Source organism: Nilaparvata lugens, chromosome X (genome assembly GCF_014356525.2).
Source record: "Nilaparvata lugens isolate BPH chromosome X, ASM1435652v1, whole genome shotgun sequence".
In the NCBI taxonomy this organism is placed as follows: Eukaryota; Metazoa; Arthropoda; class Insecta; order Hemiptera; family Delphacidae; genus Nilaparvata; species Nilaparvata lugens.
The window spans coordinates 5581642-5605680 of record NC_052518.1 but is presented as its reverse complement, the minus strand read 5'-3'; the positions used below and the strand labels follow the sequence as shown (position 1 = coordinate 5605680).

Below are 24039 nucleotides of genomic sequence, written 5' to 3'. Positions count from 1 at the left end.
ATGATAGCAGACCTATTTTGCTCTCATTAACTACTACAAGAAGAAGAATGGAAATCCTTAGAAACAGTAGAAAGCTGAAGGGCTGAAAAATATTCATTTTAGAGGACTTCCCGGAAGAAATTCAACGTATAAGAAAAAGCCTACGAGAGAAAGTGTTGGAAGCAAGAAAAGACGGAGAATTCGCTATTATCAAGTATGACAAATTGGTCGTGATTGATAACAAGAAAGAAAACAAAAAACGTGAGCTTAGCGTTTCTCCACTGAAGGAAGAACATCAAACGAAAGTATTTAAACAAACAGATGAGACGGGGTTGACAGGAAAAAATGTTGGTAAGGAAAAAGGTTCAGGAGGAAAGAAGGGATCAATCGATAGCTATTTTCGAGATAAGGAGGAACAGAGGAGTTCGGACAAGAAAGAATAGGAATCAACGGAAAACAGGCCAATCAACAGAAACAGCAAAAAGGATTTTACAACTAAATTAAATAAAACTATTAGCATTTCCCCAGAAAGACCGGTCATCGAGGGGAAAAACGACCAATACCTCCCAGGATAGACACACTCAACGTGAGAACACTGCGAACAGAAGAGAGACTGGTGGAACTAGAAGAGGCCATGGCACAAACAAAAATCGACATCCTAGGCTTGGCTGAAGTGCGAAGAAATTCGGAAAAGATAATTCATAGAAGGAGTGGATTCATCCTCTATCATTTTGGAAGAACTGAAGGTCAAAAGGTGTTGGCTTTATGATCAGAGAACATTTGAAGACGAAAATAATAGAATTTAATGGAATATCTGAGAGACTAGCAATGCTCAAGTTAAGAATGGGTCGAAGAATATTGAATATTTTCCAAATATATGCTCCAACATCAGTAGCCGAGGAAGAAGATAGAGAAGCATTTTACCAGTCCCTATCGGTTGCTTTGAATAATGTAAAAAGGAATTGGAAGTACGTGAATATGATCTTAGGTGACTTCAATAGTCAAGTTGGAAGTCAAGAAGCTGGTGAAAGTCGCGTAGTTGGAAAATACGGCTATGGTGTCAGAAACGACGCAGGACAGAGACTAGTCGAGTTTTGCTTAGAACATGACTTGAAAATAGTGAACACGTTTTTCAAAAAAAGGAAAAGCAGGAAGTGGACTTGGATTTCACCTAATCAACTGGTGAAAAATGAGATAGATTTTGTTTTGGCGCAAAATAAAGGCACGATAAAGGATTTCAACATTTCAGGAAAACTACGCTTCACCACTGATCATAGGCTGATAACTGTTGAACTGTCTAAGGATTACTTCAGGAAGGGACCAAAATCACCAGTTAATGGAAATACGACGAGATTAACTAGATTGAAGTTGAATGAGCTGCCTGATTTTGAGACAAGAATCCACCAATGGAAGGTGCAGCGAGGAATTGACTTACAAGAAAGTTATACCCAACTTGAATTTCATCTCAGAGATATCTTTGAACCAGTCACTGAAATAAAACCAAAGAAAATATCGAATGAAACTAAACAACTGATTTTAGAAAGAGAAACGTTAAAAAGGAAGAATAATAAGAATGATCGAGACAGAATTGAATTCAATATAATCTGCAAATTGGTGAAATACAGCATACGAAAAGACCTCAAAGCATATGAAGACAACTTGATCAAATCAGTGCTGAATTGCAATGTATTGATGAAGAAATTGAGACAACAGCTCTTTGATAATAAAGAATGGAAGATAGGAGTAAGAAATAAGAGAGGCAAGATAGAACAAAGTGGGCTAGGTATTGTTAATACTGCCACTGCTTTTTATAAAGAGTTACATTCAAGTGATGTGGAAGAGAGAGTGACGTCTCCATGCAACCACGAAGACGTCATCCACGATATATCTCTGCTGGGCAGTGATGAATTAACGATAGTTGCAAAAGCATTGAAGAAGAATACAATGTCTGGAAGAGATAGAATATCAAATGAAATGTTGAAAACACTGCACTCGTTGTCAGAGGATACGGTCCTGTCTCTATTCAATAGAATTCTCATGGAGCAGTCAGTGCCTTCACAGTGGAAAGAAGCAGATCGAGCAAGCAGGTTTCCGAAGTGGCTTCTCTACGTTGGATCATCTCCAGAGTGTCAATCAGCTTATTGAGAAATGCGAAGAGTTCCAAGTTGGTGTATACTTAGCCTTCGTTGACTATAAAAAAGCGTTCGATTCTTTGGAGCACCAGTTTCTGTTCACGACTCTACAAGCGCAGTTAGTCCCATCAACATATGTTAATATAATAAAACATTTCTACAACGGCAGTGCAGCAAGACTATTGTTGGATAATCCGGGAGAGAGTTTCTTTATCCAGAGAGGTGTTAAGCAGGGTGACCCACTCTCGCCGATGCTCTTCAATGCTGCTTTGGAAGAAATTTTCCGACAATTGAAATGGGAAAAATGCGGGATAAATATTCGAGGAGAATGTTTGAGTCATTTACGCTTTGCAGACGACGTCATAGTCATTGCAAAATCGGCCCAACAACTGCAAGTTATGCTCACCGATCTGTCAGCAGCTAGTAGACGAGCTGGCCTTTCTATAAACCCCTCAAAAACCTATTTGATGACAAATAGAAGATCGGAAGCTATCGTATTGGATGGATGTCCACTAAGGTGGGCGGACGAGACTATTTATGTTGGGCAGCTTATCTCATTCAGTGACAGGACGGAGAGAGAAGTGAAGCGGAGATGTGCGATCGCCTGGAGTAAATATTGGGCTTTAAAATTCATACTCAAGAATAGAAATATTCGCACAAGTACAAAAATGGAGATACTAAAGAGTTGTGTTTTCACTACACTGGTCTACGGCTCGCAGACATGGGCTTGTAAACAAAGTGTACAAAGTGTGACTGTATGTCACTTAAAATTATTCAGTTCGTACTACATTTTTTTTATTTTTTCAGTACCATATATATGTATAAAAAAAAATATATTTTTTTAACTACAGAAATTTGGGTTCAACAACATTGAGTGCTCTCCACATCCTCTAAAGATGCTTTTTTATTTTTTATTTACTCTACTTTACTTATTCTATTGTTTTTGTTGTTTTTTTTTTATTGTAAATCTTTAACTGTCAGGTTGTTGTAATGCAGTTCACGGTGCTCATTCCCCACACCCAGACTTGTTGTCTTTGTGGGGAATATTCACTATTTATCTAATGTTTCTGCTGCTGTATTACCTTTTTTTTGAATAAAGATCATTTGAATTTGATTTGAATTTGTTTTAAGAAAAATAGGAGTCACCCAAAGATCCATGGAACGCAGCATTCTAAATATCAAAAGATTTGATAAAGAGAGGAACACTGAAGTTCAAGCGATAACCAAATCAGAAGATTGGGTGAGAAAGGTGCGGAGTCTGAAGTGGAAGTGGGCGGGCCATGTGGCCAGATTGAGCGACTATAGGTGGACGAAGAGGCTGACGTTTTGGCAGCCGTTCGGCAGAACACGCAAAGTCGGCAGACAGCGAGTCCGGTGGCAAGACGACATCGTCAAGGTGGCCGGTGCAACGTGGATGCAGTTGGCGGCGGATCGAGACAAATGGTGTGACCTGGGAGAGGCCTTTGCCTAGTAGGGGCTTGGTTTCCACAAAAGACAAAATAAAATTTATCTAATATTCTCAATTTAAATAATTGTAAATATATATTCATTTATGAAGAGAATTCATTAAGTAAATTATGAGGATATTCTTTCCATATTGCGTTATTGTATAATTGTATTTGTGAAGTGGAACAATAAAGGCTATATTTATTTATTTATTTAGTATTGCATGCAGCGACAGCTGGAGATTGTTTTAATTCATTTCTTTTGTTCTAGGCATGACAGTGAGTTTTCTGTCCTCTCATTCATTTTTCTCTCTTTTGTTCTTCACATCATACTTCATTTTCAATCTTTTACAAAATTCAATGTTTGTTTCCACAAATATTGCCATGTTTGAGACATCATGTAAGCTTTTATGAATACAGTGAACTATTTAGATTTCTACTCTTTCCTGCATACAGGCAATTTGCCCATGCATGGAAAAATAGATAGCTTCATTATTTAATTTGACAATCGATCAAAAACTCTTGAATAGGAAGCACAATAGCTGAGCTTAATGAGTTACATAAATTTGTAACATTTGAACAGATTAAACTGAAGAGTTTCAGTATCAGAATAAAAATATTGATTGATTTGACTCACTTGTTTCTTGGCATCTCATAGACATCGAAATCAGCCAGAGGTATACTGACGCAACCCAAGAACTCATCCACACCCAGAAAATTGCGATGAAAAACTGTGAGCGTTATCTCGGCAGTATTGCCTTGTTTCGGAATTTGCCTGGAATTCAGAGTACGACATTAAGATACAATCTTTGATTTCATTTCGAACAAAACTACTATTTTAAAATTGAGAACTGAGTTGGCTGAATCACCAATTTTGGCAATATCAATTATTTATATTATTGTGTAAAAATTATTAAAACTCGACAATTATTATATTATTTTTCTGTGCATTTAAATTTTGTTTATCAAGTACTTGGATTATTGATACAATTCAACATCCATAGATTATCATCCATCAATAGAATTTGTTCATTTGTACTGCTGTTATTAGATTTAAAAAAATGTATTTCTTATTCTTAGAACTCGTGGCTGGAGCTCAAGGCCAGAAGTTATTGTATTTTAATGATTATTTTCATTTGTAAGAATATTTCTTGTATTTGGCAATAAATTTATTATAATTCATGTTACATATGAAATCTTGCATGAACCATAGCCGCTTCAAAAAAAAATTGAGTTACTTTACAATAGTACAGTAATTATTACAAAATTGAAGATCAAATAATCACCCTTTTAATAAATTATATTTCTAGATTTTTGAAAACGATGTGGCAACTTTGCAGATCTAGAAAAGGATAACGTTGTCTGCTTTGTCGAGTGATAGACAAGGAGCAACACCAATGTTAATCAAATACTGCCACCTAAAGGTGCGTACAGATTTACACGCCTCAATTCACACGAGCAATTCACTTTTGATCAGCTGATGCCAAGCTTTTTATATCTGTATCTTACCGTTTCTGTAAAAATACAGATATAGTCAGCTGATTAAAAGTGAATTGCTCATGTTCGCGACGCGTATATCTGTACGCACCTTCACGTGGACCTCACTAAAGCAAGGAACAGTAGCTTCCCATCACAGGCTAACAGCCTTCCCAAGGACGTACAGATCAAACGGGGCTCGTAGTTCTACACTAATATGAAAAATCTGGTGTGGTACACTCACACAACTTTCCTTGCTCATTGAACTGTAAGCCTTATTCTTAAACGAGAATAATTTAGGGGAATAACATAATGACGATTGGCGGCAGCATATTTGAAACTACGATCAGACTTCTGTATATATGTGTATATATAATTGTTTTCAGTGTACCTTTTCCTTTGTGTAAATTGTGAAATTCGATGTTTTTTTAAAATTCGTCAAAACAGCTGTTCTACAGATGAAATATATCGACTATGTGTTATTTTTATGAACTGCTCTACCTACCTACCTCATGCACGAGAAGGAGGTTACAAAGTCCATTTCTCAAGGATGGGGTAGACCCCCATTAGTTCCCCAGAAAGGAGACTCATGCCAGTTGATAAAGCTGATAAATAATAACTATACAGGGTATAAATTTGAAGAAAATCGATAAAGCCGTTTTCGAGAAAACCGTGAAAAACATGGTTTTTTAGTCATTATCCGCCATTTTCTCAAGAATATTACGGAGCTCCTGAAATTTTCCCAAAAATGAGACTCATGTCAGTTGATAGAGCTTATAATTGGCTATCCATGGTATAAATTTGAAGAAAATCGTTATAGCCGTTTTCGAGAAAACCGTGAAAAATATGTTTTTTTAGTAATTATCCGCCATCTTGAATTGAATTTTATTGAATTTCTTACTGTCAGATTCTCATGGTATAAGGACCTTAAGTTTAAAATTTCAAGTCAATCGATTAATTAGGAATGGAGTTATCGTGTTCACAGTCATACACACACACACAGACCAACACCCAAAAATCATGTTTTTGGACTCAGGGGACCTTGAAACGTATAGAAAACTTGAAATAAGGGTATCTTAATTTTTTTGGGAAAGCAATACTTTCCTTACCTATGGTAATAGGGCAAGGAAAGTAAAAACGAACTCCAGGGTGATATTTCACGATAAAATACAAATTAATACCAGTAGTCAGCTGGTTATTAAAATAGGAAAGTAGGTATGTAACTATTAGCCTGTATTTTATCATGCAACAGGACCCAGGAGAGTCCAATCTTCTTACTTGAGGAGTTTAATGAGGAGCCTTTTTTTAGAATCTAGTACCTCCACAACACAAATAAACACGCAGGTTATTTTATTGTATTCTGAGTACACTATATTTTATTATAATGTATTTTTTTATTTATTTTTGAGCCAACCAGGTCACTCAATATTATTATTATTATTATTGCATTCCGAAATATTGACACTGCCTATCTGGAAACCACAGTACCTACTTGACAACAAATTAATTATAAACTAATTGTTTTACACAATACTTTATGCTAAACAATGCTTTATACTCACAAGTCACATTTCTCATGCCATTCAATAATTTCGGACGCTTTAGCTTTCAGTGATGTTTGATATTTATCCTTCCCTAAAGCAATTGTCACAAAGGCATCATTTGTTCCTGAAAAAGAGATCGACTATATACCTAACTCAGATACGTATAGAAGCAAAAAATGAAGCCAAATATTTCAATTTTGGGTAGAATTAAATTTCAATACGTTCAATAAGTCCCTTCTCATACATTCACTGAGAACAGAGAATACTGTATCTAATACAATAAATTAATTAAATTATTTAGAACAACTATGTAATCTTACTCATAGCTTTTAGAGATACATCATCCTAAATATTATATTGATAGATTGTCTTAATTGTAATAAATTATGTTGACAAATAAATAAATTGATTGATTATTGTATAGTATTAACATAGAGTAAATATACCTTATTTTGTCTCTGGTATTACTGAGTTTGTATAGAAAAAGTCTTAAGACGAACTATTACAACCCCACAAATAATGATCACTGAACAATCGTTAAGTTTTTATTGAGCATCAAGTTTGAACACAGAAATGTTTTAGCACTGAAATTTTTATCGAGCCTGTTGAAAGTACCTACTATATTTAGCTCAGGCACAATAAAATCAGTGGTTGTAAATAATTGAATAACAAAGACTCATTGTAATTTTTCAATATATTTTACAATTATGATGATTTGTACAATGCGTTTTTTTCAAAGTTGTTGCTGTTTTTCAGTTGATAATACGATGTTTGAAGTGTTGTGACACCGAACTGCTGATTAACAGCATGAAGAATCTCTTTTTACAATTTTATACGAGATGCCATTTGTGTTCAGTTCATACATATTTCATCTAAAATTATTTGTGTTCAGTTCATACATATTTCATCTAAAATTACTTGTGTTTCATATGAATAATCAAAATTCTATATAATTATTGAAAGGGTGTGATCACATTAAATGCGTATATGTGAACGTCGAATCATGACTGTGCCGAAAAACAAAATTTGAAAAGTGCTATTGAAGCACATTGTGACTTGCATGTAGCTGCACATACTAAACGCAACCAGCAAGTGCAAGCGTTCTTTGTGAGTGTACCTATATTGCTTAAATTCTATTTATTTTGTTTCTCATCTGCGCCGCGTCATGCATATCTGACCTGCACATACTCTCATTGAATATGGTCACACCCTTACTTTAAAGTACCTTTAGGAGGAACTTATTATTGTTCACTATCTCTACTTAATAATAATTTTGTGAATTCCCAAATGGCTTACCATTTTTCCCTTTTGTTATTAGGCCTTTTGCTTTTTGAACTGTAAAATAAAAAGTTATAATATAAGTGTCATATTAATGAAAACTAGTGATGGGAACAAATTTATTTCCATACGGTAGGCTATTTAAAAAATGGCTCTTTCTTACTAAAATACTTATATACCATACCATTAACAATAGGTAATTATTTTAATTATCAAAATTTCAAAGAAATCGACAGGGTCAATGTTTTTTGTGTAGGTCTAACAGTTTGTTACAAATAAGTTGATGGGTAAGCAGAGAGTAAAGAATACAATATATTTGTCTATTTATTTACATTTTTTTTTAATAGGCTAATTAAATGTATATTCATATTGAATTCTTATATTTCATCTCTGATATGTGTAAAGTGGAATAACCTACCTAACTTCGAACTAGGAATATAGGGTATTTAAAAATTTACTTCAGTAACTTAAAGTTAACTTAGAACTAGAAATATGCATAACATTCATGAAATGAATGAAGTAGCACACATCTTATTTCAGTATCATCAAGTAGGTTACAATATCTCAATGAAATTTCAACTTATCGCATTGTTGACGTAAAGAATTTACATAAATGAAACTGATTTCAGGATTTCTCAACAAAGTGATTTACATATTGCATTTCAAGGAGGGAAAACAGTTATCATGAGTGTATGGGATCAAAGTAACGGTTTGTAGAACGTCATTATCATTGATTAAAATTAAAAATACAAGCAGCCTTTTTATTAATTTCAAGAATCCATTGGAATTGCTTCAATTCCAGATTCATTGTTTCATTAGAATGAGTTTCCAGTGACTGGTAAAGAATTCAGTGAATTTATAATAGAATACAATGTAATAAAGATTCAATTACCTACCTGTTAGTTGAACGTGAGTTGGACTCCACATTGTCCTATTTTAAAGATGAGTTGAAAAACTAGAACCAGGCTAAATATTGGTCCCAAATACGAGACATGACATGTAACAGCACAAATAATTACAATTCAAATGGGCTGAACGTACGACGTACCCACCCAAATAACTCTGTTATGAGAAGTAAATAGGTGTATAATCTGTGGATGCTAGCCTGCCTGTCAATATAGGCGGGATGTAACCAAGGCTAGAGCTAGAGAGGTGCTTAGGTGGTTGCCTCTTATTACAATCGCGTTTTCGCACGCGCATGAGATGGCATCAGGTGACGTCACCACAGACCTCTCAGCCAGCAATCACTGTGAAAGGTTCACATTATTCTGGTAGCATTTGATTAACATTGGTGTTGCTATCCTTGTCTATCATTGGACAGAGCAGATAGTGCTATCCTTTCCCACCTCCACAAACTTCCCAGATCGCTCTCCAAATGTATAAATATAATTAATTAACAAAATATTCAATCTCAATTACATAAAAATATATTTTCTTGACAGATTAAATATAATTTTCCTTTTTAACAAGAATGAACAGTTGATATTACATCTGTTTATAGAAGGCAGTGACAAGGCAGAGAATCGGCAACAATGTTCCCCTATTTTTCTCTACTGCCATTATAACGTGGACCTCACTATAGCATTCCCATCTGGCAATTACACAGAAAATGTCACATTAAATATCGACTCCTCACATAAAGACCATTCTACCAATAAAATATATGAATATGTATTTCAACTCAGGATGAATCTAGCTTCACAACAATATGTCTCTTAAATAAAGTCATGAAATCATCAAAACTTATGTCTCATAAGTAAAATATTACTTTCTTGTGAAATGTTCCAAAAATCCTAAATAATGATTTCAATCTTCAAAAAGTACCATAGCTGAATTCTTTGTTAGGCTGCACAACTAATTTTTTGGCCAATTTTGATTACTTGAACATTAATTAAATTACATGAAACAGATAAAATGTCATTCTGATCAACCTGTTTCAAAAATTATTATTGGATACTTAGATAAGTTTACAATTTTTTATCAAATTTGTTAGTCCATAATATACAATGCTTGTTCCTGTCCAGTATGCTTGACACTAGAAAATGCATACAGTAATAAAAATAATTTAGTCTGCCATATGTAGTGACCATCAACTAAAAATAGACATGCCTATTTTTGAATCACTATTATAGTTATTTGTAAGTTGCGAAATGGCTGAACTGTCTGGCATTTTTATACTAGCGCATTATTTATTTTTTGAATTTGTAATTCATCCCCTGAATTATTATTAATCATTTCTGATACTGGTTGCCTCATTATAAAGTAAGTATTAATTTGTCATAGAATATCAAGACCCTGATAGTAATAACTAATAAAAATAAACGTTTTACACAGCATTACTTGATGTAATACTCAATGACCCAGTTTATAAGTGGCAATAGTCATATCATATCAATTAATCCCTAATATTGATAAACAATAAAAATAAACATGTTACAAAGCATTACTTGATGACCCAGTTAATAATTGTATATAGTATATAAGAGACATTATTGGATGAACGGTTGGTAATAATTAACAGATCCAAAATATCTGTGATAAATTACAGAGCCAAAAATAGTTAACTTTCCAGTTAGATCATGGTTCCATGTACCAAACCCAAATACTACTTTTTTATAATCTCATTAGTCGAGCTAGAGGAAATTATGGGAGTTCTCCTGACATTTTTAGTGGAATAACATAAATAGATTAAAATTTTGAATATGTTGATGTGATATACATTTATATAGTAGTGATGGTTCATTTTCTGTGAATATTAAAAGTTGTTCATGTTATGTTTCACTGCATGTCAAGCCAGGCCAACAGGTCGACGGCTGACGTCATAGCAGCGGATCCTTGGGATGCAGGACCATCGCCTTGACAAACCCAGATCAGCTGATCAGTTGATTAAGGACATGACTTTCTCACCAGAGACTATTGTAACCTAATACGCATGCTGTGTTATCCTTCAGCGCTGTAGGCGGGTGTTTTGTCAACTAGAATGACAGATTCCTGATTCTAGATTCCACAATAATCAAATAATTTCTGAATAAGCCTAGCATAATATTTCCATTAAAAGCAAACACTTGACCTCCAACTGAACCTTGACCCAAAATTAACATCTCCCTTTCCTTACTGGCCAAACAGTGTCCAATGAAAACATCAGATGACCAATATGGTTTATCCAATATCGTAATTCCTGATTTTGTTTTGCTTATGGGAGGAGGGGTGAAGCCCATTAGTGCCCTGGAGTATCAAAACATTCCAGATTTGTAATTCAATATAATAGAATTAGAATATTTTTATTCGTCATTCAAATTCAAATAAATAAATAAACAAATACATCCCAAAAAATCAATTAACATTTTTCCCTCTGTGCGGGCACACTTGGATATGCAATAAAATAATAATAATATATGAATTCAAATAATATATGAGAAAGAGTATACTGGTTTGATATTAATAATGAAATTCTTTATTCATTCATACAAATAAGTTCCTATCCCAAATTTAGATAAGGTTAGCCTACAGGTTAGAGTCCTAAATAGGTAGGTATTGTACTTCTTTACTCCACAAAATTTTTAGTCAAAACTTTTTATTTAAATTGGAAATAAATCAATACTTTATGCCACACTTTACTTTCATGCACACACCCACAAAAACTAAAAATTATTGAAGGTGTTAGCTGATTTTTCTAATTAATGTTGCTAGTTAAATGTATTATATATTTTTAAAGTTTTTTTAATAAAAAGTGCTGATAGAACCAGTCTATAGAAATACGGTACGTGTTTGTGAGGCAGTGATTGAAATGTAATACAATGCTTACAAACCAAAATATAGTGAGTTCAACGATCTTTAATTAGTGTACGGTTGATTGTGACCTAATGATTGAAGTTAGATACATAGATGTTTATAAGGGCACCATTATTTGACTGGATTAATATAATAATATCTCGTAAATAATTAATTAAAATAATAAATATTAATCTTGCACTTTGCAAAGTTACTGTTGTGGAAGTGCAAGATTAATATTTATTATTTTAATTTATTATTTACAAGATATCTATATCAACAGTTCAAGTACGATGAAGACAAAAGAAGAAATTCAATATAATTATTATAATATCCACATGCATCATCGTTGCAGGGTTTGAATCATCTCCAACAAATTTATGGAATATTAAAATATATTTATTTATTCGAATTTCACAATATTTTATAATATTCTATGAACATTCTCACATTAATAAAAAATACCAAAATAGAGCATTTTTCCATCATTGTGAATGATTAATTGTTATTGAATTCAACAAACTGAACAATAAATTACAATATTGATAAATTGCACTTATCAATTGACAAATGTCTCCAATAAAATCTGACTGCGATAGAAAGTTTCTTGACTAAAGAAAATTCATGATTGGAGTAGCTAATCAATATAAATCATAGATTGAATGAAAAAGACTAAGAAATTGTCGAAAACCACAGATTTATTGAAACTTAGAAAGACCGGTTTCGGTTATTACACCATTGGTATAATAATTACCACAATATCAACTTCTCAACTACACAAAAAGTAAATTATAGATTGTTATCATTCATTAAAAAATTCGAACAAATGCATAACTGTTTGAGACACTGAAATATGGGAAATAGAAAGTTTTTTCTTCATTATCAAGAACAGTTATTGAATACATGTTTATGTGTATTATGCATGTTTTACAATAATAACTGTAGATCATTTATCTACAGTATTATATTTGTCTATGCATATTGATCTAACTAAAGCAACTTCAGTCTAACGGTATAGTTTTGTTTTCCCTCTTTCGACAGGAGATGTAGAACGTACGTTACTGCATATTGTAAAATATTCTATTATTAAATATTGGAACTGGTTTGATAGATTAAACTTATGCGTATTCGATAGCATTTATTTTCTGACAATTTAATGATTACTAATAAATAAATTGACTATAAATGGGAACCTAGATACAGTACCGCCGGTAACTTACTGCTAGATAATTAGGATTTTTTCAGGTGCCAACCCAATCAGCCAATCAGAGAGCTTCCTGCCCTGCCGACTCTGAAAACGCCTGAAAAGAACGCCTAATATGGGCTCGCTCTTAGCCTATATTCGGTAGTAGGCACTCCACCAGTCCATGAATTATGTTATGTCTATCCAGGGGAATTTCTTATCTGCTCAAGAACTCAATCTATTTTGCCCATCGTGTCTTTCTGTTCAATTATTCCAAGACGGTTATTTTAATCATTATTACTGGTAAAGTCCAAATAAAATAAAACTGTAAATATCACAGGATTAATAAATAACCATTTTTAGAATTTAGGTTTCATATCCTGTTAGGGTATAACCAGTGCTTTTTAATTTGTAAAATAAAAAGTAAGGAGGATAGAACCTATGGGGGCTAATTTTCTACCGGTAGTGATTTTAAACTTTTTATATTGTGTATTTTTACCATCGTTTTTCCATAATTTTAATAAAAACCTCTCTCACTCCCTCTTCCTTTCAGAGGTATGGCATACCGTCAAAAATTAAGCCCTGTTTATTCAATATCCATAATAACTTCCAGGGGGGGGGGGCGCTCCCCTTGGCCCCCTTCTCTTATATACGCCACAAAGTAGAAGGAATTCTCAGTAAATTCTCTCTTTCAATTCTCTGAAGGAATTCTCTCTTTCATTCTCTGTGTATTAATACGCCCATGCTTGAGATAAAGGAAAAAGGAGTCGTAATGAACGTACGGTATTGATAAAGTAGCAAGTGACCTAATACAGTTTAGGCCGATAGACAATGACCAATGACTGAATATAATGACGATGACTATGCCTAATTTTGACAGAACAATGATGATGATGATTACTGATGAGAAAACAAGTTTCAGTCAGCTCTAGAAGTGTTTCAAACCAGTCGTGAATTGGGAATGAACTCTCATTCTCTCAGCCAAATATAGCAGAGGCCACAGGCACAGCTCAGACCACAACAGACGAACAGACTGAAAACCTGTGTGGCTGAATGATTACCGTATCAACTATATAGTTGTGTGTCTTCTACAAAAGTTTATTCGCGGCAACTGTATCTTCAAACATACTGTAACGTTGTTTCTTCTTCTAATAAGTAGCCAATATACAATTTGGTACTTTTATACGAGATTAGAATTATGAGGAAATTTGTATTAGTAATTCTATTTGTAGCCTTAACGCAAAACAATTGTTCTGCACATGCAGAGCAAGAGACCTCCAAAAATGTAACATTACCAAAATTTGTCACGTAAGTAATCCTTAACTTATAATAATTTAATAAAATAATAGAAATAATTTCTTTTTATTCTTAGTTGGTTTTCAAACTTTTTGGTTAGTTTTCAAACTCATGCCTATGAAGTTTTGGAGTTAGGATAAAAAGTACAGTCCAACTCCATGCTCATAATATAGCCTATAATAATTAGTTTAATTTTATTTAATCAAATTAATGTTATCTAATTTTTAAGTAGCTTTAAAATAATTCATTTTTAATAAAACAATAAATTATATGCTACTAATAGTTTGAAAGTTAACTTAAATTTCACCGGTAAATAATTTGTTTTGAAATTGATAAAGACTGAAAATTTATTCCAGGCTCATTTTCTGTTATCATATTTTTTCAGCCTTCATTGTTGATTGTCAAAATCAGCAGGTTAGCTGACTGAAGGTTCCAACCTTCAGTCTGCTTCCTGTTCGTGGGTTCGATTCCCGTCGGTAGGCATGGACGTTTGATCATCTCATCAAATCACTCACTTCCCATTACCCACGCACAAGCTAAAAGCTCATGTGGGCATCATCCGCAATGAAATAAATCAACAAAAATTTATTGGATGTCATCTCATTTCTCAGATTTTATCATAATGAGCTGTAACTATTATATATGTTGTGGTGTGGTGGTAACTTATAACTCAGCAGCCTATTTGAAGTGATTTCTATTTTTTATCATGTTATTGAATGAATAATTTGTGCCATTAAGAATGGCTTTGAGATAATTATATTTGATTGCAAATTTTGAACTTGCTCGATTTAACGAGCTACCTACCTACGGTGATAATTATTTGTAACTTACCAAAATTTTTAAGAATACCAAGTTATGTGAAATACTATCTTTTATATGGTAAATATTGAATTTTTTTAACATTCTCTTCCAAATAAACAGTTTCTAAATATCCAGGTGTTTTTTTAAAGTGTATCTACACGGTAAGGTTATGATGCTTCATTATTCCGTTATTCAATTTAAAATAATTTTAATGTATTGAAAAATCATATAATGTAAAGCCTACTGCTTGAATTTGATTTTTCTCCGTTTTGTTCTTGATGAATCCTTGATTCCATATAACATCATAATTTTCTTTTTGAAGGTTTCCATTGATATGGCATCCTTCTCCTCGTTCAAGGCTTTTGGAAATGGGTGTTCATCCCCGAGTTATTCAAAGTCTTGCCATCAATGAGTTTGCAAAGAAAAAAGGACCTGTGAAAAATGATACCGTACAAATTTACAAATATTTGGATGTAAGTAAAGTACCGTACCTACACTTTCAATCTTTCAATATTATATACTAGTCAAGTCAAGTAAATTTTGTAGAGGGAAAAATTTAGAAAACAATGCGACTCCACAGTTTCTGCTTTGGGTAGTAAGGAGGTGAGCATATCAAAAGTCCCCACCCCTACCCACTGTGCTAAGTGGGTGGGGGTGGTTCAAAGGTACCATATTTTGGTTTCTTACATATAACTAGAAAACTATGTATTTTACGAACATGACTCTTTCATATAAAATTGAAGCTTATATAAATTTCCTACATTATTCATCCTACAATTTTTTCTTTATCTTCTATTGTTTTTTGAGATACACGCTCTTGAAGGTGTGGCATTTTTGAAAAAACATGTTTGCCACCAATTTTTTTCACTTTTCCTTTGATAACTTTTTAAAAATTCATGCTGATTATGAGCTTTTTTAGAGCATGAAATTTTCTTCAATTTTATGTATAATTTCACACTTTTACGCATTTCCGTAAGACTTTTGCAGTAGCTTTAGGCTAGGCGCAGACCAGTTACCTATTGGACATGATCAGACACGTTCAGTCACAATACTTCACATAGTTGTTCATGAAGACTTGTCTATTTGCAATGACTAATCAGTGTGAGTTGCGTCATAAGCAACTATGTGAAGTATTGTGACTAAACGTGTCTGATCATGTCTTGTCTTGTCTCGACTAACTGGTGTGCGCATAGCCTTAGTGTTGTATGTGGAATCTCCAGTCTTGGAACAATAGACCAATTATTATTATTATTATTATTATTATTATAATTATTATTATTATTATCATTTCATTCATGACATGACAAGTGAGTGTTTATTGCAGTCAAAGTCGGCCTTTGGCAAGACTTTGGTGCATTACTAAACTGAAATGTTCAAAAATGATCTCACAATGGATGCTGTGCTGAGAACAACTGCTTTTTCCATGGCATATTTTGCACTTTTCGATATTCCCATCTGACAATGATTTGCTCACACTTTTCTAGTTACAACTCCAACCGTGGAGATAATGACAGGAACAATTGTGACCTTTTCTTGTATCCAGACATCCTTGATCTCAGCAACCAAGGAAGGTACTTGGAGACCTTTTCATTATAATACTGGTCCAAGTTGTGACAGCATGGTATGCCAACATCTATTAGTGTTGTTTCCTTGGCTACCTTATCCATGAGAATGATATCTGGCCTATTATGAGCAACTGTTCTGTCTGTCAGCACCGACCGATTATTATTATTATTATTATTATTATTATTATTATTATTATTATTATTATTATTATTATTATTATTATTATTATTATTATTATTATTATTATTATTATTATTATTATGCGTCAAATTCCCTTGTATGGAAATCGCTAAGTATTTACTTTGGATGCCGTACTAAATCCTTATTTCTACGATTATTCCAAAAAATTTTGATTCTAGCTGATATAGCCTCTCTTCTTTCTTGGGAAAAGACTACATTTCTCCTCTTAATTTCCACGGGGCGTATTTCCCACTTTGCAACACTCCTTCTGAATTGGTTTCTGTCAAATATTATGTCATCATCAATTCCTGCATCAGATAAGTCCTTCTGTACATTTTTAATCCAATTTCCCCCCGTCTTTTTGCTCTTCACAAAAAGTAGGATTCTCTTCGTCATTCGATCCCCCGGCAGTCTCATCAAATGTCCAAAGAATTTTATCCTTTATCCAATTTTATCCATCTCCTCCTTTTGATATCGGCAGATACTTTTGAGTATTTTTCCACAACGCAGTGCAGTTCTTCTGCAGCCTATATCCTTCTTCCGTTTTCCTTGGGCCAATTATTCTCCTCTCCACACGACATAAATTCTCAATATCCAGTTTGGTGTTCAAAACTAAAGTTTCACTTGCATACAGAAACATGGGTTTAATTACTGTGTTGTAATGTCGTACCCTGGATTTTATTGAGAGACACTTCTTGTTGTAGATGTTTTGTACCAAGCCAAATCCCTTTTGTGCTTTTTTCACTCTCCAATTATTATAGACAAAGGAATTCGGAAGGAATGTGTTGAACACAATTATTGACTTTGCAGCTTTATTTCAATAAAGCCTTCTCTGATTGGTTCTCATGACATTTAATCATGATTAAAATTTAACAGGCTTTTGTGCAACATTATATAAGTAGCCTACCGTATGTTTCCTATGTTTGGCTATGTTTAGTTTAGCATTGTCAATTTGGTGTACCATGAAATCTGAGATAATGTGATAGAAATCACCTTAGGGTCCTGTTGCATGATAAAATACAACACTTTTCTATTATCATTGGATAGAGCAAACAATACAATAATCAGAAAAGAAAAAACGGTACATTAAAAGAAAAAACTTCTACCATTTCTAAATTGTGTCTAAAATCGCGCAAATATTATGCAGTTTATGTTCATATTAATTTCTACATCAAATCATAATTCTTGAAATTACAAATCAAGATAAAACAATCAATTTCAAATTTAGATAGGTTAATAATAAAACCAGTTGACTATAAATAAACTATTATAGTAACCAGTTGACTACTGACATTATTAGTTTGTATTCTATCATGTTATAGACCCCTGATGACTAGTAGTGCATTCATTATTATTTATGTAGCTTAAAAATAAATTTTCTCTATAATATTGTTGAATGAAAATTTTATTTATTTATTTATTCATCATTTTATGTCACTAATGGTATTCTGAATCATTTTTCAAGATATTCCATTCTATTCAACATTTTTTATATGCTTGTAAACTACAAAAATCCTTCTTATTTTTGATAGTCTGAGTTTTATGCTCAAGTTAACCTGGGTCACCCAGGTAAGCAATTCTATATGGTTCTGGATACATCATGGGGAGACTCCTTCGTACCATCAGCTTCATGCCCTGAAACTGAAATTGCTTGCCGTAAGTAATTTTCTAAAAATATATGACTTTTAAAAAATGTATAGTTTGATTTTATTATGACTTATATTGTATAGAAATATATTAAGATGTAATTGAATATTATAACTATCTTGACAATGTCTCATGCAATCATGTAATTGTTCTTGGACAAATAAAAATATTCTATTCTGTGTTCTTAATCATAGTTTTTTCATCAAGTTAATAAAGTTTTTCATAGTTATTAATCATATATGTTTTTCAATCAGATCTTCAATATTTCTTGCCAATTGCGTTCACTTGACTAATTTACTGTGCGATTAATGAAGCAGATGTATTGTAATTCTACTCGATCCAGAAAATTGTTAATTCTTATTTTCTCAGTTAAAGTTGAAGTTTCAAAATCTTTTGATAATTTGCTTTTCATTGTGAGAGGTATTTGCCTAGGCATTTGCCTGGTTGATGACACTCTCTCATCAAAAACTTTAATTCCGCGAAACTACGTGGCATATTGCCGTTTCCACTACAATACTATGTATTTATTATGACTATCAGTATTATGACATAGTAGTTCTGCGAACAGTAGACCTCGCTCCTGAATACAACTTTCAATCTAATGAGAAGGGCCAGTACAGTAAGTACAGTATATTGTGAAGATTTAGCCATGCCATCTATTATTTTCTCCATTGAAAGTGCTAGAGACACTGTTTGCAGGGACACCGGACTTATCAAGGAGGTACCTTTATATCGTCTCCATATTCACCATATTCATATTACAACTTTTCTAATAATTAATTATAAGACATCGGTCAACTGACGGAAAAATGGAATATGCAGTAGGCAATTTAGATGATGAATCGTCTCACAGACGATGGTGAGATGGAAAATGATTCTAAATAAGATGAGTTTGTTGGTGACAATGACATTAGGTTGCTAATGATGTTTTCCATGAAAAGTGGATTCAATGGCTTTTTATGCCTATGCAGAATGTTAATGCTCACAAATCGGTTTCCGATCTCATACCTAAAGGAAAACAAAAGACTTGACACTGTAGAGCGACACAAAAATGCACAAAAAATGCATTTGAGTCGAAACTAAGACCTCAGCTTCACTTCGGTCAATTATGACATGTCATCACCGAGCTTTGCTTGATTATGTAGTGCTTTGTGATTCAAAAACTTCTATTCTATACCTTCCTATAATATGCTTCAAAATAAGAATAATAATTATTAAGTATTCCTGTATATTCTTTAGTAGTACAGTAGTAGGCAGTGTCACATACTACCGAGTTATGCCTGATTATATAGGTAGTGCTTTGAGAATCAAAAAATTCTATTCTATACCTTCCTATAATAGGCTATAAAATAAGAATAATAATTATTATGATAGGCTCCAGAGGTCAGTGCCACTTGAATTTATAATTCTGTATATGCTCTCATGAGTAGATAAGTGACAGTGTTTCAAAATTTAAACTACCAACAACAATTTCTATCCGTTTTTTCAGAAACCAAGAATAAGTACGACCACTCTCTATCCTCCACGTATGTGAACCCCAATGAAGCATACACTGTGAATGGGATGATCGGTGATCTTGCTATGGACATGCTACATGTGAGTGTTTCACTGGATCATCAGTCTATTTTCTATTTTCGATTGAAGCCGCTTCTTTATTCTTTATTCTTTATTCTTTATTCTTTATTGATTGATATAATAAGTATACATCATAAAAATGATAGGGAGAGGAAAAATAAGGTAACCTTGTGCTATTCCTCTCCCCAATTTAGATAACACATCATCCGGAATAGGTTAAGTCTTGTAGCTCTTCACTTCACAAAATTTTCAGACCACTAATATGTTCACAAAGTAAATTTTATGAAATTATAAATTTAAAGTCAAATTATATAACACAAACATTTTCTGACATGCAAGCTTTCTGTTTCTGCCTTACAATAATTATCAAAACTTTTGAATAATACAAGCATTTTTCCATATAAAAGCAAAAACCCCACCTCCTAGCTTTCCTTTTCAAACCCTCAAGGCTTCTCAATTTGTGCATCTCATAGCCAAAGTTACATTTCATAAATTTAATATCTGAACGAAAATACCAAAGATTTCTGTCGAGAATTATTCATGACCTATAGTGACTTCCAGAAGATTATTTTTCTGAGTTTTTCCATGTGAATATTAATTATTACTGAGTGTGGGTGAGCAATTATTACCGTATTGGTTTTCAAACAGTAGAATTAAGAAGTAGGCCTATAGTAAAGTGAACGTTATAATGGCAAAGAAAGATAGGAGAGCAGCGTAGCCGGTTCTCTGCCTTTCCACTGCCAACTTATAGCTGATACCAGTATATCTGAAGTAGCCTAATATTTACTGTTCATTTTTGTTTGAAATGTTCAATTATATTTTATTCCTCAAGAAAGAGGTAAAGAGGCAGTATTTGATTAAGGCTGTGCAAAGGCTAAAAATAAACTTTCTACTCGTGATATTGTTTCAAGTTTTTCTATTTGTATATCATCAAGCTATCAAAATGAAAAAAATTCTCAGAAAAACATTTTTTTCCGATCATTACTTTTTGAGATATGAGCGACTGAAGTTTGAATTTTTGGGACAGAACATTTCAAATTCGGTACGGTATAAATCCATGAGATTTGGAGGATGGATTTTTCATGGTGTTGATCTAGTATAAACATTTTTTTTCTGAAAATATCAATTTTTGGAAAAGTTATTCAATTTACTAAAAATAACTGAACTAAAAGTTATTTTTGGTTATTTTTAGTAAATTGAATAACTATCTTAAAAATTGATATTTTCAGAAAATTTTTGTTTTACTAGATCAACAATACCATGTAGAATCTATCCTCTAAATCTCATGGATTTATCTCTTACCGAATTTGCAATGTTCGGTCCCAAAAAATTAAATTTTAAGCGCTCATATCTCAAAAAGTAACGATCAGAAAAAAAATGTTTTCCTGAGAAAACTTTTTCATTTTGATAGCTTGATGATATACAAATCGAAAAACTTTGAAAAATATCACGAGTAGATAGTTTATTTTTAGCCTTTGCATAGCCTTAACATTGGTGGTGATGTCATTTGACAAAGCAGATAGAGCTATCCTGTTCTACCTCCGTAACGTTGCCTGGTCGTTTTTTAGTAATGTTGAAATATAATTAATTAAGAAAATATTCAATCTAAATAAAAATTTATTATTTAATAATTGAAAATATATTTCTTGACGAATAAAATATTATTGATTATTTTAAACAAGAATGAACAGTTAATATTAAATTATATATATACTGGTATCAGTAATCTTTCCTAAAGAATACAGTGCAAGGCAGAGAATCGGCTACGCTGCTCTCCTATCTTTCTCTACTCTACTCTACTCTACTCTCCATCTATTTGATAGAGAATGACTGGGCCGGATATTCAGAGTATTCTTTTCAAAGAATGGACATTGATATGTTCAAAGCTCCGCCAATTTATGTACCGTACATACAAAACAATATTATCAAAAAGGAATTTCAAAATTGAATTTTTTCCCTATCATGTACAGTGCAATAATTATTATCTAAATTCATCTTGAGCTGTATTGTAACCTATGAGTGTATAAGCCAGTATATATTGTAATCTGCATAAATAAAGCACCCAATCAATCAATTTACTGTACTGTCATTATAACGTTGTCCTAACTGTAGCACAAGCAAATAATAATGATTCATCTCTGCTAATTTATAAAAATAAAAATAAACAAAAAATAATAAATGAATAAAATTATTTTTGTGGTAATGAATTGTTATTGTAAGTGTGAATTGTATCATGTGAATTATTATAGTCTCTCTGTTGGATAAATAAATACATCAATTTTATTTCTCAGCTGGGACACGTTAATGTGACTAATTTCACATTTGCTGAGCTCACGCATGTTCCCAAGTCTATGATGTTTGAGAAGGCTGATGGAATACTTGGAATGGGATTCAAACAATTGAACGCCTATAATAAACTTCCGTTTTTTTACCGTCTAACCGAGTTGAATCCACAAATGGAAAAGGTGTTTGCTTTCTACTTCAATAGGTGAGTTCAGAGCAAATGTTTTTTTTATAATTCTGTACTCTGAAACCTTAGCAATGTAATATTTTTTGCGAGTGTCATCGTTTTATGTTATTAAAAGTAGACTAATTGAACAGGTAACATATATTAGAATAGAATCGTTTTATTGCTTTAAAATATACATTATAGCAAGATTTCTAGCAAACATATTACACTATAAAACAGCTGATAGACACAGATAATAAAGTATGTTGAATTATCATTATTATTAATTCTATTTGAAAGTCATTTCCTGCTCACTCATTCAAACAAAAAGACTGGATCATCAGCAATTGATCAACAAAAACGAAAAAAGTTTTAATGTCTCTCTCCGATAGCAAAGATAAATCTCTGACAACACTCATCAAATTGTCATTCGCGAGCACTAGAACATTCGTAACACATATTGGGTCGATTGAATAAAAACTAGAATCTAGTGACTAGCAACTAGTCATTGGTTCTAGCAATACAAATACGATTTTATAGCTGACTCGAATCCTGGCATTTCCTTGAAAATTACTTAGAACTAGCAATTGCTAGCTTTTATCCGATTGACCCAATTTTAGTTTTATTTTGTATAGTCAAGTTATATCATGTTATATTTTGTTAAGTATTGTTGATTATTTTATTTTTTACATAACGAATACTGGTTAGTGTGGTTAATATTTAGTTCCTGTTTTTTAAATTGGAAATTTCTATGCTTTTGTAAAGAGGGATAAAATTTCATTATTTTTTCCATACAACACAATTATTAAAATAAAAATCTAGAACAAATAGATGATATAAAAGGTAGAGAGAAGATACTATAAAGATCTTTTGTTACAAGTTTGTTAAATTTATATCATCTTTGGACTCCTATTTTCAGAGTAGTCCAATTAAAGCTATCTGACTTGTTCAGTACCGTAACTCTAAAGAGTACCGTATTAGCAAAGGCTTATCTCCTGTGAGTCAGTTTGAGATACATGAGAGTAACAGTACAACAAGCTGAGCTAAAACAAGCTAAGCTTAGTTTTCGTCTTTCAGATTATGATATATATTATGGATCAATTGTATTGATAAATAAATGATTAATTGAGTGGGCTAATCTTGTGTGAGCATGTGATGATTCTGTGACTTAGGCTGGCCACTAACGGTAGGACATGCATGATAAACATGTGTGCTCATGACATACATGTTTTGTCATCAGCGATAATCTAGATCACAGGGTTCTAATAATAGGATAGTGGCTTATTGTTTTTACATAATATTGATGAATTTCAGAGCTCCTGCCACTAGAAAAGGAGGAACTGTAGCGCTGGGTATGGTTCAGAAGAAACATTATTTTAAACCAATCAATTACTTCAACGTTATATCAAATAATTATTGGGAAATCAAAATGGACAAGTAAGTATTTTATTCCATTATAAGTGGCCGAAATCATAGGTATTTAATTATTTTACAGTATCATTCCAAGCGAAGATCATGAATATTGTGGTGAAAAGAATCTAACCATGTTCAACTTTTTATAGTATGTTGGTGAATTACAGTAAGTTTGGCGATTAATTTCTATTAAAATTGGTTCCAATTATTAAAATGGGTGGAAATTTCGAGCATATTATTAAAAAAAATTTTAGCAACTAAGAAATTAGTGATAAATATTATACAGAGTGTTTCCAAAGCACTG

General features: G+C 32.7%; 2 protein-coding genes across 7 annotated transcripts in view; one reads left to right on the top strand and one right to left on the bottom strand.

Annotated features, from left to right (window-relative positions):
• LOC111064042 (rab11 family-interacting protein 1) overlaps positions 1 to 9036 on the bottom strand; it is a 66016-nt gene extending 56980 nt beyond the window's left edge. For 2 of the 5 annotated variants that reach the window (XM_039442299.1, XM_039442300.1), the window contains exons 1-4: positions 8751 to 9001; positions 7873 to 7911; positions 6595 to 6700; positions 4194 to 4331 (exon numbers count right to left, since the gene is read on the bottom strand). In XM_039442299.1, coding sequence (XP_039298233.1) covers positions 4194 to 4331; positions 6595 to 6700; positions 7873 to 7911; positions 8751 to 8781 — 314 coding nt within the window. In that variant the 5' untranslated portion in view covers positions 8782 to 9001. Of the gene's footprint in view, positions 1 to 4193; positions 4332 to 6594; positions 6701 to 7872; positions 7912 to 8750 lie in introns of all 5 variants that reach the window. The other 3 variants (XM_039442301.1, XM_039442302.1, XM_039442303.1) reach the window with 3 other exon arrangements.
• A 3670-nt stretch (positions 9037 to 12706) lies between these two features.
• The window catches only part of LOC111064039 (cathepsin D), a 20292-nt gene continuing 8959 nt past the window's right edge, over positions 12707 to 24039 (top strand). Inside the window, exons 1-6 of one of the 2 annotated variants that reach the window (XM_039442298.1) lie at positions 12707 to 14116; positions 15228 to 15378; positions 18184 to 18307; positions 19788 to 19894; positions 22165 to 22361; positions 23637 to 23759. In XM_039442298.1, coding sequence (XP_039298232.1) covers positions 14007 to 14116; positions 15228 to 15378; positions 18184 to 18307; positions 19788 to 19894; positions 22165 to 22361; positions 23637 to 23759 — 812 coding nt within the window. In that variant the 5' untranslated portion in view covers positions 12707 to 14006. The remainder of the gene's footprint in view (positions 14117 to 15227; positions 15379 to 18183; positions 18308 to 19787; positions 19895 to 22164; positions 22362 to 23636; positions 23760 to 24039) is intronic. The other variant, XR_005573116.1, reaches the window with a different exon arrangement.